This window comes from Nipponia nippon, unplaced genomic scaffold (assembly GCF_047370975.1).
Source record: "Nipponia nippon isolate SJK-2023a ecotype South Korea unplaced genomic scaffold, ASM4737097v1 scaffold_11, whole genome shotgun sequence".
In the NCBI taxonomy this organism is placed as follows: domain Eukaryota; kingdom Metazoa; phylum Chordata; class Aves; order Pelecaniformes; family Threskiornithidae; genus Nipponia; species Nipponia nippon.
The window spans coordinates 23,993,810-24,010,704 of NW_028262302.1; the positions used below are offsets into that span (position 1 = coordinate 23,993,810).

General features: G+C 39.9%; 1 protein-coding gene across 7 annotated transcripts in view; it reads left to right on the forward strand.

Moving 5' to 3' along the window:
• WDR89 (WD repeat domain 89) overlaps window positions 1-16,548 on the forward strand; it is a 28,707-nt gene extending 12,159 nt beyond the window's left edge. For 4 of the 7 annotated variants that reach the window (XM_087747938.1, XM_087747939.1, XM_087747941.1 and 1 more), the window contains one exon: window positions 13,625-15,282. In XM_087747938.1, coding sequence (XP_087604064.1) covers window positions 13,625-14,825 — 1,201 coding nt within the window. In that variant the 3' untranslated portion in view covers window positions 14,826-15,282. Of the gene's footprint in view, window positions 1-13,624 lie in introns of all 7 variants that reach the window. The other 3 variants (XR_015702369.1, XM_009462203.2, XM_087747940.1) reach the window with 3 other exon arrangements.
• The last annotated feature ends 347 nt before the right edge of the window (window positions 16,549-16,895 follow it).

Genomic DNA, 16,895 nt, shown 5'->3' on the forward strand with positions numbered 1-16,895 from the left:
TTTGTTAATTTGAGGGGCTCATGCAGTCAGCGCGTAGAGATGGGACACGTTCAGTGCAGTCTGTAAAGAAGCTTAGAACATGTAATTTGGGGCCGGTTAGTTAAATAGATGTGGATGTAACTTGGTGCATGGACGTGACCAACCAGAGTGTGTTGTATTAGCTTCTAAACTAAATGGGAGGGATTGTGAAATTGTACATAGGAGATTGCTGCTTTGGTAGATTAAGCTTTAGACTGGGAGTGAAGTATGTCTGATGCTGAAATCTTGCCTTCAGATTAAATTTCAGTAGTTTGGATGGATTGTTTCTATGATGTATTTTTGCCTTAGCTGATACTTTGATGCAAGTTTCAACAAAATATTTCAGTGAGAACAAAGCAGGAGGTAGGGGTGGATAGCTCACTGGAAGAAGAAAGTAAGCCAATCTATAGCACTGAAAAAATCATGCTCAAATTGCAGGACAAATACTGAGTAATTTCATTAGGCTGTTCTGAAGGTCCCAGCATAGAATGTATTTTCTGTCCTATTTCTGGGCCCTACAGGACATTCGAGCGTTTTCAACAATCAGAATATTTTGTAAGTAGTGGTAGGAAGCAAATACTGTGCAGCTGTCCATTTTAACAAGTTCACATTAATATTTTCTTAAAAACTCTTCAGTCTGACACGTTTTTATTCTGTTTCATTATGTCGGGTGTTTAAGTCCAGAAGGACTATTGCATTAACTAGTCTGATCTCCTTTGCAAGACAAACCATCTGTACTGTTGTTTATATCCTTTACAGACTTTACATAAATTCATCTCCCCTTTTCACATTAATGTGAAGGCACTTCTTGCAGACTGTTAATATTCTCATATTTTTGTTATTATTTTTATTACACTATTTGTATTGCTGAAAGTGTTTTGAGGTGACCTTAATGGTTAGTTTCAGACTAAAAGTTGCAACAGGTAGAGGAACGAAAATATTTTAAAACCTCTTAGCCCCTACTGTTTTGCTCTTTGAGACTCGTTGTTTTATATGACTTCACTGTGGCCTTATAAGGGCACTTGCTATTTTTGTTTAATTCTCTAGTTTTCCAGCTAATGAAAACTTAATGAAAAATCAAAACTAAAGAGTTCTGGAAATCCTTCTTTTAATATAGCAACTGAATTGTATCTGTGAAAAAACAGGTGCATTACAACACTGGTATTTCTTATGCTGGGTTAAACCAACTGACTCAAAAAAACTAGCTTTAAAGTAAAATGATTTTGTTTGCTGTATTGTGCTTGTGTATAGCAGTGATTTGAAAATGTTAATCATCTTTCTTGAAATTTCTTTTTTTTCTTCAGCAGAATATTCACCTTTTTTCTTTGTGTTTTTTAGTTCATTAGCAACTTTTCACTTGCACCTCTCTCTGCAGCTAGCCATAACTACTGTGATTTTTCTTTTTTCCCGTGCCTGTTATTTCAAGGCAAAACAGTTGCTCAGCTTCTCATTAAAAACAAGAAGATGTAAAAGTGCTGTACAATTGGTAAGTAGTTAAATTGGTGGAAAGAGAACCCAGCATTTAGCTAAAATTGGCAAACTGCTTGCTAGATGGAGTTATATGCTGGCAGTACCTGGAACAGGAAGCTTCAGATATTGATCACTTTTCAGTAATTTGAGGATCTTTTAGTAATAAGCGTATGTGTATGTTTGTTGCTATGGGAATGACTGAGAGAGCTGCAATTTAGTGTTAGTATTCCTTTGTGGAATCAGAAGGGACAAGCAGATGGCTACGAAAGCAAAAATTCTTGTTTAGAAGCACACAGCTCTTTTACTAGCAAACCTGAATTACTCAAGTTTTGTATATGGTTTGTGGAGGATTTTTTTGAGTTAAGTGAAGTCGATTTTAGTTTACTCAATCTCTGTCAGTATATCTAAGGAAGTACATGACCCGGTTTTGAAAGGGGGTAAAATAGATTTAAGGAAAAATGAATTCTAGTGGTTTAATGTCTCAGATAACTATTATCATGTATGTGTATTGAATGGTCCTGCTTCAGGAATGTTCCTAAGAGCCAAAGTGAGTGTAACAGATTGAGAGAGGAAGGGTTTTTTAGTTGTTGGACTTGGTTTGTTCCCCCCCCCCCTTCCCCAGGAAAATTTAGTGATGGGTGTTTCTGGACTTGACACTAGCTGGATGCTTAGAGAGCAAATACAAACACACAAAAGTCAGTTGTTCCTTGTAGGCTTCTGTGTGCGTGGCACGGAAATACGAGAGTCGCATCTTGTGTTATCATGAAGTCTGACAGATCAAAAGCTCTGAATCGAATTCACAAAAATGAGACTTTAAAAAAGAGCCTGGAACTTATTTTTAATCTCTTTGACAGATCAGACAGAAAAAGTTGCGGTGTGGTTGAATTTGGGTTTTTTTTCTTCTCCAGTTTTTGGTGTAGGTTCTAAGTGAAGGCTGTGATTTTTGATTAATAGGCTGATTTGAGGAACTGAGGCTTTTAAAAGGAAGAAAAGAAAGCTGGTAGCTTAATAATGTTCTTTGCAGTAGTTCAGGCTTATTTCCTATGCCTTGCACTCTAAGTTTTTATTTCCTTGAATACCACTCTATTAAGGAGACAGTTAGCTTATTGTAACCGATTAAAATTAGTGGAGGAATATATAGATGTAATAAAAAGAGTAAGTGCTCTCCTTTTGAATTGCATGGTCTAAATCTGTGACTCTGCAGCTCCTCGAAGAGTGATTGAGATGCTTGTGAGTGGTGGTCATTAGTGACATCAAGTGGGCTGAGTGCGAAATAACAGCATCTGTCTGTCGGACAGCCTTGTAACTTCCAACTCCCTGTGAGATTGCCTCAGTGCGCGCGTTCTCAGCTACGCTGATGTCATGTTTATGTCGCACAGAGAGATGCAGTCACTACAGGACAAAAAGCCTTCGTTTCTACGTTGCAGTGACTGCTAAACATTCAAACTTGAGAGGGAGGCATTGCATTTCCCACGGAACGGTCTTTGCAAAAAGATGTGGCTGTTTGGAGGGGCACGCTCAAGTCCTTAGACTTTTATCCCGACAATTTCATGGGCATGGGGAGGAGAAGCCACCTTAAGCTGGAAGGTGCATTCTCTCTGGGCAAAAACATACCCTCTTACTACGGTCTTAATGCTGCTTCTGAAACTATGCAGAAAGCAAATGTTGTGTCTTGCTCTTGGCCATGGGGTATCTACCAGAAAGAAATGATGAGCCAGCTTGTCTCGTAGTTGCTTGTTTTTCAGTCTGCCTTCCTATTTGTGTGCTTTGTTGTGCAAGGGCGGTTGTGGGTGCCAGGCTGGTGAGTTTATTAAAGTAGATGAAGACAGTCAAAATTTTTTGCCTTCGCTGTTCTAATTGGAAACTATTTTGAAAGATAAACTTTATAATTTCTGCTCTAAATTTTATTTATGGTTAGTTTATACTCTTAAACTGTTGTGCCAGTATTGTTCTTGAGTAGCTCCCTTCCCTCCTCAGCATTTATTCCTTTGATGTATTTGTAGATAGTAATCATATCCCCTTTCAGTCTCTGTCTTTGCCAAGCTATACAAGGCAAAGCATCCCAGCTACTTCTTGTGAAATAAACAGTCCATTCCCTGGATCATCTAACCCATCCTCCTCTGCACTTGGTTATGGTTTAGTTATCAAGAGATTGGCTTCAGCAAAGAGCCCTGCTGGCAACCTCCTATGACCCTGCAAAACAGGGATTGACTAAAGCATTGAGAACGAACATGACTTGAGAGCAGGGTTATTAACATGCATAATGCTCTTGTCTTTGCTTTTTATCCTTCTCTTGTTTTGGGGCAACACTGTCTGCTGAAGATGTTGGCAAGGTCTTTGTGGATCTCAGAAAAACACATTCCTCACCCAGGTCTTAGGGGTTTGTGGGTGCTAACAAAAGCATATAGTTTTTGTTGTGATTTGTCAGCCAGGATTGCCTGTGTTGCTGCCTACAGTAGGTCTCTTGGTCAGAAAGTGGTAGAGTATCAATAGCTACATACCTGCTCTTTTATCCTTCCCTTTCGTGATTCCATTTCTTATGACTGAGTCCTAAATCACTCTCATAGTGAAAAAGCAGTTGAACTTGAACTGCCAGTGCAGTATGGTGGAAAATCACTGTGCACTTGGATATTATAAAAAGGGAAAAAATGGGTTTTTTTTTATCTGTGTATGGCATTGGTGAAGGTAGTACTGGAGTGCTATGTATGGTTCAAGTGTAAACACTGTCTAAAGGCTCTTGAAAACAAAGCTGAAGAGAGTGCCCTGCATGGGTACAATGTGCACATACTTGATGCCTCAGCATCTTTTATGGAGATTGAAAGGTAAACTCTCTTCAACAGGATAGAGTCAACATAGCTCTAAAACCCTTTATTTCAGCTTCTCCCATCCTACTGTTGTCACTTAGATGACATCTTTTCCTTTTGTCTGCTACAAGGCATTGAAAATTGAGCTTAGGGCACGATAAGGATTCAGCAGAGCCTCCAGCTGTCAGGCTGTGCACAAAGAGCATGTTTTGGAAATTGATAGTCTGTGAACTGTCATGGGCACGCAAGGATCTCCAGTTTCTCCTGTTGCTTTGATACTGGAGAGGGTCTGACAAATTACCTTGATGTGGTAATGTTCTGGATTAGCTAAATATGAAAAATGGATATTGTAGGATGTGACTGGTGAAGATACCTTAGGGATCTGCACGTTCCTGGGGAAGCAAATGAGGAGAAGTCGTTTCCCCTGCTTAGGCTTGACAGATGTTTGTGCTTGCACAATACATCTGGAACTGCAGAGGATTGCTTAGGCAGGGATGTTAGTGTAATGTTAAAAATTGCCAAGCACACAAATGTTGTGTTTGGAAAATACTGGTGCCACATCCGCACACGTAGAGGAATATCCTCTTATCAGTTCACCAGCAACATCCCTAGTGAAAATGAGAACTGTAGTAGCTGATTTAAGCTCGGGTTTTTAAGAAAAGAGTTTTGAAAACGTAATAGTCTTATGTTTTGAAGAATGAGCTCTGGTAATGAAGTGTACTTAAGCTAAATTACTGTTGTGAAAGAACTTCTAAAATAATCTGGTAAATAAAACATTTGATCCTATTATAGGTATTTTGGCACCAGTGTGTGGTAGTAGGAGCTATTTTTCCTGCTGTAGCTAAGTTTCTTTATATCCTTTTATTCCAGTTGCTGCTAAATTTAGGCTGAAATTTCCCAGGCTTCCTGTGGTGTAGAAACAAATTCTTTGGAAAAATTTCAGCAAAATTTACTAATATTTGGGAAGAATCTTCTTACTTATTTCCAGTTTTTTTATATGAGGATGTCGGTACCAAGTGGCAGTGTCTAAATTGAAGGAAATAAATGGTGTTATTTCAGAGTCACTAAATTATTCATGCTGCTGCATAAGTAATTTTTTCCTTTCACCTTTCTCCGTAGGGTGGATGATTGGGGTTGCCCATTCATGTGGTGGTTTTGTTCAGCTTAAAATGGCCCTGAAAATCATCGCTCTTGGAGTCCTTTCTTGTAATCCCAGACTTGAAAGGACATCGAAGCACTTTTTGATTGTGGTATTTGCAGGTGCATTGTGGTGTTCCTGTGACTTTCACATTTTATGTTGTAGCGTCGATGTTCAGAACAAGGCTTTTTCTTTGGAAAGGCTACTGTTGACTGTACTTACTAATGTTTGTGTACACAAGTATTACGAGTTAGGCAAATCCTGTCTTTGTTTCACTGATTAAGAAAGCAGAGAGTGGATGTTGAAGCTTGCTGGGAATTACTTAGTAAGCTGTCCTGCCAGAATCAGGACTAGTAAGTGTTTGTAGGCCAGGGTCTTGCTCAAATCCACTTGGATGAATAGCTTTATGTCTGTCTTCCTTATCTGTGAAATGACCATATTGGCGCAGAGCTGTACTGCCAAGTCAAACAGCAAGCTGTATGACCTTTTAACAAAAGAAAATGCTGTTAGTGAGGAGGGGTGTGAGGAATGGTTCAGAGAAAGCTATGGACCTTCTCTTAGCTGCTCGTGGTTGTACTGAGGAAGCGTGAATGGAGAAAAACTTAGTACCGTGTGCAGGAGAACATTGTACCCTACGCGCTTGATTTCCAGCAGCTGCTGGCTGTGTGTAATTGAGAGACTGATTAGTTCTGTATCTTCTTTCCTATGTTTGTCGTTACAAAAAGTAATGTCAATATGGTGTCTGCAATGGGAGGTGCTCGCAAGAGAAAGGAAATGGCTTTTCTGTGGTGACTGTGGTCTAATGAGATAAGCACAAATGCAGAAAGCTGAGACTTGGATTCCCTTCAAGTGCTGCAGCGGGTTGGCTGAATAGCCGTGGTTACATTACAGACAGACACCAGGATACAAAGGTGCCGTGTTCTGAAGCTGTGAGTTATCTAGCATCTGCTGGAGTTGGGAGCATTGATGTTTGCATAGCAATTGGACAGTGAAGTCTTCTGGAGCTGTTGGGTGCACACATCGTCCAAACGGAAGTTCCTTGTGGGGGTGTTAACCAATATCTTGGGTCCCATCGTAGGAGGAGGTGTTTGTTAGAGAAAGGATGAGTGTCAGAGAACTGGCCGTGACTTCCCTGGTAGATGCCTACTCTTCTTTTAGAAGGTGATCTGGATGCCTCACCCCGTGTGTTGTTAGCATGCTGGGCTGGAGTACAGGTTAGGCACTGTTTGTGCCTGGGAGGAGAGGAGAGAAGGGAGGAGCAGTAGACGCAAACCTCATATTTGACCCCCATCTCAGAGGGTTGCTCCAGTGCAAAAACCAAGGCCCAGCGCTGGGACAGTTTTCCTGGCAGCTCTTGCCTGTTCTCTAGAATCCACCCGAGGATGTAGAGTTTGTCGTTTACCTGTTCAGAGGCCGTGAGGATGCAATTTAGGCATAGATAAGCTTTCACAGAGTTTTAAAATACAGTATCCTTTACAAAAATAAAGGAGAATACATAGAATTTAGAAGACAAATGTCCTGATTACAGTATCTCTTTCCGTAATTTAGCCTTTGCCTGGGAATCTTTCGGTTCTGCCTTTATGAAATAGGATTGCTTCTGCTGCAGCTTCTGTCAGCTTGATCTGAGAATAGCCATGAGAGTAAAATAGAGCATCTCTTATCCTCTTATTTGCAGTCTCCTTTATTGGATGACCACCTCACCGACACCTGGGTGCAATAACATCCTCTGTCTGGTGAGGGCACTACTAGGAAACCTCCACCCCACAAGAAAGTTCTCAGTTGGATCCAGTTCCTGGTGTCAGTCTGATTTTGGTGACAGAGTTACTTTGCTGCTTCTCTGTTAGTAGGTCTGTGTCACTAGCATGGAATTGGATGAAAAGACTGAAAAAGGCAAATTCTCAAACATGTTTGAAATAATGTTTGGCACAGCTTCTTAGTGTATTTAGAATCTGTTTCCCATGTTTTATGTTAGGGTCTCCTAAGTTGTTCTAGAGAAGGTAATTTAGCTATCTAACCATCAAATTTTAATAATTTTTACTTAAATTTGAAGCCAAAATTAGTAATTTGAACATTTTTATAGTTTTGCATGGTGTTCTCTGGCTTATTTGAATTTTTTTAATTGTCCATTGAATTGTTCTGCACTTAGATTTTTCTTACGATGGCTTGTCATCAGGGTCTTTTGCAACTCTTTACCATCTCTTTTGGTTCATGAATTTATATCAATAGGTTTTCAGTTACTCAAGTTTGAATGTTAATTCCTTGCAATTTGGACCTGAAGGCTAAATCTCGCCTGCCTCCACCATATTTTCCAGTGCTGGATGCAATGTCAGAATAAGTCCTTCCAGTTGGAATGCAAAATCTTACACCAAAAACCTAATTTTTTAAGTTTTCTTTTGATGAAAATATTCAATGTGTGGTTTTTATGATTTATGCATTTAAAACTATGCCTGGTCAAATCCAAAAGTTGTTTCTGTGTTCCCTCTCTACAGATATCTGGTATAATATTCAAAAAGAGGTTTTGTTTCTGCATTGACACGAACACCTGCTTATGCACCCAGAAGATGAGTACACAAAAGTTGTAGTTTCCTTTTTTTTTTTTTTTTGAGTTATTGAACCCCAAAGCACTGAGCACCTGTGACTTTTTCCCTTTGTTCTCTCCTAGTTCTGACTCTTTATTTTTTCCCTCTAACCAATGCTGTTGTTTAAGGCCATTTCCTTGGTTCTCTGTCCCACCTACAGCTCTTCTCTCTGTTGAGGAACAGGACTGTACCCACAAGGTCCGTACTGGTGGGAGAGCAGGAATTAATTTCATGGAAGGCAGATAATTTGGTAGACCTAATTTTTTTGCTCTTCCCCGTAGACTTTGTTGTGGCAATGTTTTATCTTTTTCCTCCTTTCTGCTCTCTTGATATATTTTTCTGTGTACTGCCAATGCAAAATTACATGGAATTTTTTTTCTTGCTGTGTTCTACGTTTGGAAACTAGATGTAGCTGATTTGAAAGGATGAAATAATTCTCTTGGCAGTTTACATCTCCTCTCTGCATTTTAGCGTAGCCACTCGCGCATCTTGTTCCCTTCCTGCTTGATAGACCAAATGCTATTCTCTTTGCTTTAAAATGGCTTTGTGGGAATGCTGGAAAAACACCTTATCTCCCTGCTTTGGTAAAATAATAAAATCAACTATAGGAGTTTGTATCCTGCAGAAATTATGCATGCCTGATGGGTGTTCTGTGCTTCCCCTCAGTGCTTAGATCATTTGGCTGATCCATCTTCTGTTGTGAAGTGGTGCCAGCGAGGAGAGGTCTCTAAAGGCATTTTGCATTAGTGAAGTGCAGCGTACTAATGCCTTCTCCTCAGCCAACCTTGCGCTCTGCATTTTTGTTTTAAAATGCAAACCACATGTAATGTTGCATGCATTAATTGCTTTCCACTGCTCAGAGCTTCAGGTTCGTTCTTAGTTTGTTCTTGAACTTTTAATAATCGTGAAAATAAAGGGAGGGTCTGTTTGTATTGTTTATAGTAGGAAAAGAACAGTGCAAGATTTCATCTACTGCTGTTCAAATCCCTTGCTATTTTTGGTATTTGACCTCTGCAGAGAAGATTGCCAAAACTACAGGTTGTTTTCATTTTTATTACGTGTTTCTACCCTCCTACTCATAAGTTGCTCTTACATTACTGATTAAATCTTTGAGAAAGTTCCATTTCTCCCACATTTTCCATGGTATTTTTCAGAGAGGTAATTTTATGTTTCTATACGCTGTTGAGCTAACGTTCCCTTTTGGAAATGAGAAGTATGCAATTTGGCAGCACCTTGTGTACACCACTAAAAGGAGAAGGAAAATAACTTAGGAATTGCTGGTTTATGTTTTGAAAATCTTTCTGGATTAAAGAGGACTCATGAGCCTGTTGGCTTGAGTTGAGACTGTAACGTTTAGAACAGGGCACAAAGAGCAGAGCAGTATATGCTGAGACAATATTAAATGTTTAGTTTGTGCGGATAGGTGCTTACCTTTCATTTCTCTGTCATCGGAAAGGCCTGCTTTCGGCACCCCTGGCTGCTTGCTTCTAGTCTTGCCGTGTGGTTGTTTCCATGCTCCACTAGTGAGAAATACATAACAAAGCCATCTGAAAATCCTGTCCTGCTTCTTTGGCATCCCTTCCACTTCATGCCTTCTATTCTAAAAACCAAGCTTATTTATTTTTTTAAAGGAGCCTTGTAGGATGCCATGGAGGTCAAAATATTTTAGGTTATTTCAGAGTACTGTATTTATTCCGAGTTCCCAAGATGTTATGAGTTTTGAGTGTCCTTCAAGAAGCTTATTTGTTTTGATAGTTGTGATACCAAGGAGATGTGCAGGGGTTGCATGTAAGTGTGAAGTTAATGCATAGAAAAGATCACATGAATGTAGTTCCAGAGGACTAGATACAACAACACACAAGTTTCAGGGTTAATCTGTAAAAGGTGGCGTTACCTTGTTCCGGGGGGTGCAGACATGAATGCAGATGAGAGATGCAGCTGTTACATATGAGGAATGGTGATCCCTGGGGATGGGATTGGACTCCTGTTTCAAACGCAAGTGACAAGCCGTAGCCATACCCTCAGCCAGGTATTCCTGTGTCATCCAAGTGGTGGTGTTTTCCTGGCATCTTAACATCACCTGGATTTTGTCTGTCTTGAGACTGTAGATCCAGACCGTGGGCCACTGTGAGTTGGAATAAACGAAGAACCTGAATTTAATTAACCACCTCATCTTCTGAGCAAAGGAGGTACCTTGAGGAAAGACGAGGTTTTGGCCAGTGCTCTCTGCGATTTCTTTTGAGACTGGAACAGTTCAAGAGCAAGCTGTCTGTGCCCTACAGAGTCTTTGTGTCAGGCAGTTTGTCAGATTAGCATGAGCAGTTTTCCTCATTGATCGTCACAACTGGCTGTTGTGCTGTATCCAAAGTATGTCAGGTTTCAAAGATACTGACTTTGCCAAAGGATTCTTTGGCAAAAAACAAAAGAGATACCTGTGTTGTTGAAGTTAAGGAGTGCTAAACTAAAAGTGCTTCGCTTCTGCGGTGCAGAGCACCATGTGCTTTGTAGGTGGCTGCAGTCCAATGCTTAGTTATCTTCTATTGTGTTTGGAAGACCATTGTTTCCTATTTGTCTCATAAATTTAACACAGATCCTATTCCTGCCATTTAAACTTTCCCATCAAAATACAACAGTGACTTCCCCTTCTGAAAAGGAAGGGCTGGCAGCTACACCCTGAAGTTTGAGCATGAATTGTTTATATAACCTTCAATCACAATTTCATAATAGTCTGAAGACTTTCTTACTAGGGCAGACATTTTACTGAATTTTTAGCAAAAACCTGGCTGCCATCAAATGCAATTTTAAGGCTTCTTAGTTGCTGCAGTGGAAATAGAATTGAAAACTGTACCCTCCAGCTTCCTGATGATATAAATTGCACATCTATCTGGAAACACGAACAGAATTTTCTGGTATTTCAGAATAGCTGTACCTATGTCATTCGGGGGTAAAAGCTTAAGAGCTATCTTGGGCTAATTTTATTTCCTAGAAAATATCATTAAACCTGAATGAACGTGCTTTTGCAGACTCTGGCTTTTTACAGCTTCTGGATACTTGTAGAGTTCCCTTGCCCTTCCCTCCCCAGCAGTAAAAGCTCTGACATCAGTGTTGTAGAAACTGCTCATTGAATAATATTCTCTATTGAAGTCAGTAATATTTAAACAACTGCAGCTTGCTTTCCAAATGGATGACATTTGTCAGGAACATGTCTGTTTGAATTTACTTGGCCTTTTGAGTATAAAAAGTCTGAATATTTAGAGCTTGAAATTCAGGTCAGTCTGGAAAACTACGTTTTTCTTACAAAAAGCTTACAGAGAGAACCCAATTTTTTTTTTAACCATAGCACTACAGGATAGCTGGTTTATGAAAACTCCTTTCTCCACCTGCAAGCGTGTGTTTTTGAAACAGCATTTAAATAGAAGCTTCCATTGTAATTCTTCAGTAAATTGGATTAAGTAAAAGCTGTACTTATTAATAATATTAAACTATTTTATTTCTTAAATTTAAATTATTAATTTGCATGGAAGTTTAATAGTTTTGTGTTTGAGCAATGTAGCGAGCAGTGTTTGAGAACAGTCTGCTTTATGTAATAGCTCTAGTAAAAGCTTGTTCCATTTGAGGACATACCCAGAAAAGTAAGTAAGGAGCAAGCTCTGCGGGTAGGGTTGTAGGCAGGCTAATGCCAGAAAACATGTTGAACAACTTCTCTTCAGAGAGGAAAGGAGTTTCCACAGGATGTCTGCGTTTTATGGCAAAAATTACTTGTAGATGTGCTCTGAAAGGTTGCTTTGATGTAGAAGATTAACCTGGGGACCTCATTGTCAGGATATTACTCAGGCAAATAGCTTAGTGAGATTATTTGTGACTTGGGAATTAAGCTTTTATGAGTGTGCCTACTTAAGCTGTTTTTTAAGAATTTGCTCGTTTGTCACATGGTGTCATGAATATTTGCATGTACCAAACAGGAGGAGGGAAAGCAAAACCTTGAAACTACAAACACCACCAAGAAGACAAAAAAGCAGAATGCAGTTTTGTCATAGCAACTTTTCCTTTGTTGCTGGTCTCTCACGGACCGTTAAAATAATTACCCTAAAACAAGTAATACATGAAAATTTGCTCATTCCATCCCTAAAAATCCAGCCGGAAGAATTTGCAGAAAAATTTGTGCTAGGGCAGCTGGGAAGGCATGAGAATATTTTCTTGCATTCTGGGCCTGCCTGATATTTACTCCATTTCCGTTTGGTATTTTTCAAAAAGGGTCCTTTCATGCGTGTGGTAACTAGGATAGGATGCTGGCCTAGTCCTTAAGGAAATAAGGAGACTTTTGAGTACTGCTTTACCTGAAATATCTGTACCAGTGAGAAGTCACTGGAGTGTTGACCCCCTAGAACCTGCTGTGATTCCCTCAATGTTTGTTTTTGTTAAACACAGAAGAGTAGTCTAATTGAACCTGTAATTTTAACAGAAGTCATTCGTGTGGATGGTTATGCTTACTTAACGTACCCCCACCTACATCTTTCTTTTAAAAATGGTTGTAGTTTGTGAACTCACTAAAATCATGTATTGTCTATGATTGCAAAGATCTCTTTTAAATGTAAATGCTTCAGTACTTTTTCTGACTCAAAACTGATGAAAGCCTTTACTGCAATTACAGAAATGAATTTTACTTTGTGTTATAGAAAGGAGAATTTTTTGGTTTTTTAGGGCACATGGTTTTTTAGAAGTGAATCTATATATGAGAGGATTGAGAGAATATCGTTTAATTTTGGTTTTGCTTGGTAAAATTTGAATTTGTGTGCATCACTGAAATAGTTTGGGTTTCTAGGAGGGCTCAGTAGTGCCAGAGAAGAATTGCCTCTGAAGGGAAGATTTTTACCTGTTACACTAAGAGCCAGCGTTATGTGGTTTTATAGGAGGCTCAAAAAACACTTAGGTTCTTAGGGGAATTGATGAAAAAGGCAAAAGTGCTTAATTCCAGTGAACTCCACTGATGTCATGTAGCCTGTTTAGGTGCTCCGTGGTATGCTGACAGGTGTTTATGTGCGTCAGTGGGCACCTAAATACTTGTAAAATTTATCTCATCTGGCCATTTCAGGCTGTAGTTCTATGTAATTTTGGTCTTGTTCTCTGCCTACCCTTTGTGCGTCTCTCAGCAGAAAAGTTCACCTAAGTCATCTCCTGCAGTTGTACTCATGCAACTCTTTGTGGGCCGTGCCTCCTAGCAACTTTTTAGAACAAAAATTATTCCTCCTCAGGTAGTGGTGATGACTTCATTTTCTTTCCACTTGTGGAGAACATCACTTTACTATTGACTTTATAAAAATAATAAAGCAAACTTAGCTAAGTGACTGTCACAGGATTCACAGGCTGTTTAATCTTTTAAGGGGATTATATGATGTAGTGCTTACAGTCACAAGAGACTGAACTCCTTAACTCGGGGAGCCCTTTCTGGTTCTCTGTTTCTGCAAATGAAGTTGTAGTGGGTAGGACATCAGGATAATTGAATTTTGACTTCAGGCATCATTTCTGTGCAAGGTGCTTTTTCATACATATTTTTAAAGCTAATATTATTTAAGAATGTTATAATTAACACTCTCCTTGGATTTTATTTATTACAGGTTTCCGACAACATTAGGAACAGCATTTGAGATGACTGCAGTGCAGAAGATTGAAGAGCAGCTTGCTAGTCTGCGCATAGCAAAACGTTCTACGCTGAGTGAGGAACCTGCTTACTTACTGGATATAGACATTTCCAAACCTGCTCAATCTGAAAGCAGTCGCTTTGTGGCAGTTTCGTGTTCCAATAAGTCAATTAGGGTATATAACAGGGAAACATTAAACTTCCTGCGGGAGTACAGTAGCTGTCCTGGGATACTTAATGGAGTCAGATTTGCACACGCATGTGACAGCGTAGTGTTTTCAGCATGCAGCGATGGTACAGTAAAATGTTGGGATATTCGTTTAGCAACTCAGAAAGCTGTGCAGGTGTTTAGGGGCTATCCTTCCAACGTTTTCATCAGTTTTGATATCAACTGCAGTGATCTCATAATTTGTGCTGGAACAGAAAAAGTTGAAAAGGACACGTTTCTAGTGTTTTGGGATGCAAGAGGCATTACAAACTGTGCCAGCACAACCAAAGAACCCTTGGGAGTCTATTCTGAAAGTCACAATGATGATATCACTAAAATTTGTTTTCATCCTATCGAACCCAATTTGGTAGTTTCTGGGTCAACTGATGGGCTGGTTAATGTGTTTGACATTAACAAGGATAACGAAGATGATGCTTTGTTATCAACGTGCAATTCAGATTCATCAGTAAGTTCTGTTGGCTGGTCTGGCAAAGATTATAAACAGGTCTACTGCATGACACACGATGAGGGATTTTGCTGGTGGGACATTGCTCAGTTAGATACCGAAGAACCGATAACACTATTGCATGTTCTGGATGTCAGAGACGCAGACTGCGTTGGCCAGGACAGCTTACATTACCTGGTGGGTGGCTTGTACCACGAAAAGGCGGACAAACTCTTCCTTATTGGGGGAACGCCCACAGGAAACATTCACCTCATCAGCTGCGGCACCGATGGGCTGAGCCTGGTGGGTAGCCTTTGCGGAGGACACTCTGCCACTGTTCGCTCCTTCTGCTGGAGCCTGACAGATGAGTCTCTCTTGACGGGTGGAGAGGATGCTCAGCTGTTGCTATGGAAACCCGGAGCTGTGGAAAGGTCCCTCACAAAGAAGGCGTCTATGAAGATTGCTTCTTCCGTGCAGAAGAGAGTAAGGGTTCACAACAGCTCCCTCAAAAGCAGGAAAAAGTAAAATTCTTAAAGTGGGAATCTCTGCTGTGTAGAGTTCTCCTGGCGTTTAATCTCTCAGGCAGTACTTGGCTCTGCTTTCTTTGGAGGTATTCCGTGGAGAGAACTACGATGCTTGAATTCTACCTGGGAATGTATTTCAGTCATCAGAAGAATGCCTTTTTGTTTTTGTTATTTTTTTTAAGTTGCTAATATTAATCAGCCAAGAGTAAATGTTTGCTCTCTAGTTCTTGAACAATAGATCTTAAATCATATTATATAAAAATGTTGCTGTGGTTGTTTATTGTCTCAGCCAACATTTTTAATGTGTAATATAGGCCTGTGGCTTGCATAATTTGTTACCTTCCCACTGAAATTCCCTGGCATGTTTTAAAAGCTTTTGTATTTCATGCTGTATTTTGCTTTCTTTACAGAGAACTTAATGAAATTGCTCAATATATTAAAAGATTTTATGTCAGGTCTTAATGCCTGAAGGAATTACTTCTTGATGAAACAGAAAATACGTACTGTTCCGCACTGCCGTATCACTGGTTTATAACAAGCTCATAAAGAAGCAGTTGATGGAGCCGTATTTTTCATAGCAAAGATATGAATGTATTCAACCAAAGAGGAACACGTGACTCCAAGCAGCTAATTTTTAAGTGTATGAGAACTGTTAAACTGGCATTATTTAGGGCATATTTCCTGTGTGAAAATACCCAAGAATCTCGCAAGCAGCTTCATTCTCTCCTGGTAAGTGCATCTCAGGGGGGTGCACCTGGAAGACTGGGGAGATCTTCGGTGGGTTAAAGAAATTGATAGCTATAATTACACTGGTGGTGCTTAAAATCCCAAATCCTGCATTTGAAATAAGCTAGTATCACATGCTAAGTGGGAATGTTAAAAAACAAAAATGAACACTGCCTTCTGAGACGGCAGTTATGGAGTAACAGACCAATATGAGCAGACTTTAACAAAACCTTTTAGAGGTTAGGGCGTGTCCTTTAAGAAATTTTTCTCTCTGCAGAGAGGTTTTATGCTTAGACATCTCCCTAGGACAGCTTTGTTTTAGTATTCCATCAAATACCTATTAAGTGGTGCAAAAATTGCCCTGTACTTCTGAAACGGTTGAGTCTTTATGCTTATTCTGCTCCACTGGCAGACTACAACCTGTGCATCTGGCTCTGCGCACACAATTGCCTTCAGCCTTCCGAGGACCATCACAGTCAAGTGGTGGTTGGTAATTATGCCGTAGTTAACATATGTGGACTACAACTGAAAACAGCACAAGAGTATTTAAGAATTGCTATGTTACAGAATAGTTGGCAAGGGAATGAGGAGGGGTTGGTTTTATTTTTTTGCCTGAGGATGGAGAGGTAATTCTTTCGAAACAAGTTTTGAATGTCAAGTTTAGAGGATTAGCCTGGAGTTCAGGAACGGTTTCTGAGGCACAGAGGGTACCTCCAGTATATGGTTACAGCTGTGCCGAAGAGGTCTTCATCATCTCTGGAAACGAATCCTGTTCAACCAGAAGTATCAAGTTTCCACACTATATGTTTTACAAACTGTTAATGTCCTTCAGCCACAACTATGCATCCATAGTTGTTCTGGGTCTGCCTGTTGGTGATAATTAAGATGATTCACTTGCTTTTGTTACTGCTGGTTATTTAAAAGTGCAGCTTTAAAAAAATCACATTTCTCTCAACTTTTTTTTAATTACTTGTGTTAAATTAAAGTTATGCCCAACATCCTTATCTGTTTTTCAAATTACTTGGTGCTATTTTGAGACAACTTGGGCAGTGAGTGTCAGGGCTATGACACACCTGGATCACGTACACTTTTGAGATTTACTCTCCCCAGTCACGGGTTGTTGCCTGTTTCTGTGGAATTCACAGGTTTGTGACCGAGTGGACCAAAAGCTTTGGCCCCGTCTGAATTCACTGCAATGCCCTCACGGGCCTGACTTGGTTTGGTACCAGTAGTCGGGGGTGGGGAACTAAAGGATGATTCCGAGGCCTGTTTTGTTGCAAGTACGATATATAACTTGCTTTTTAGGTGTTTATCCACTCTTTTCCTCCTATCTTGACACACTCAG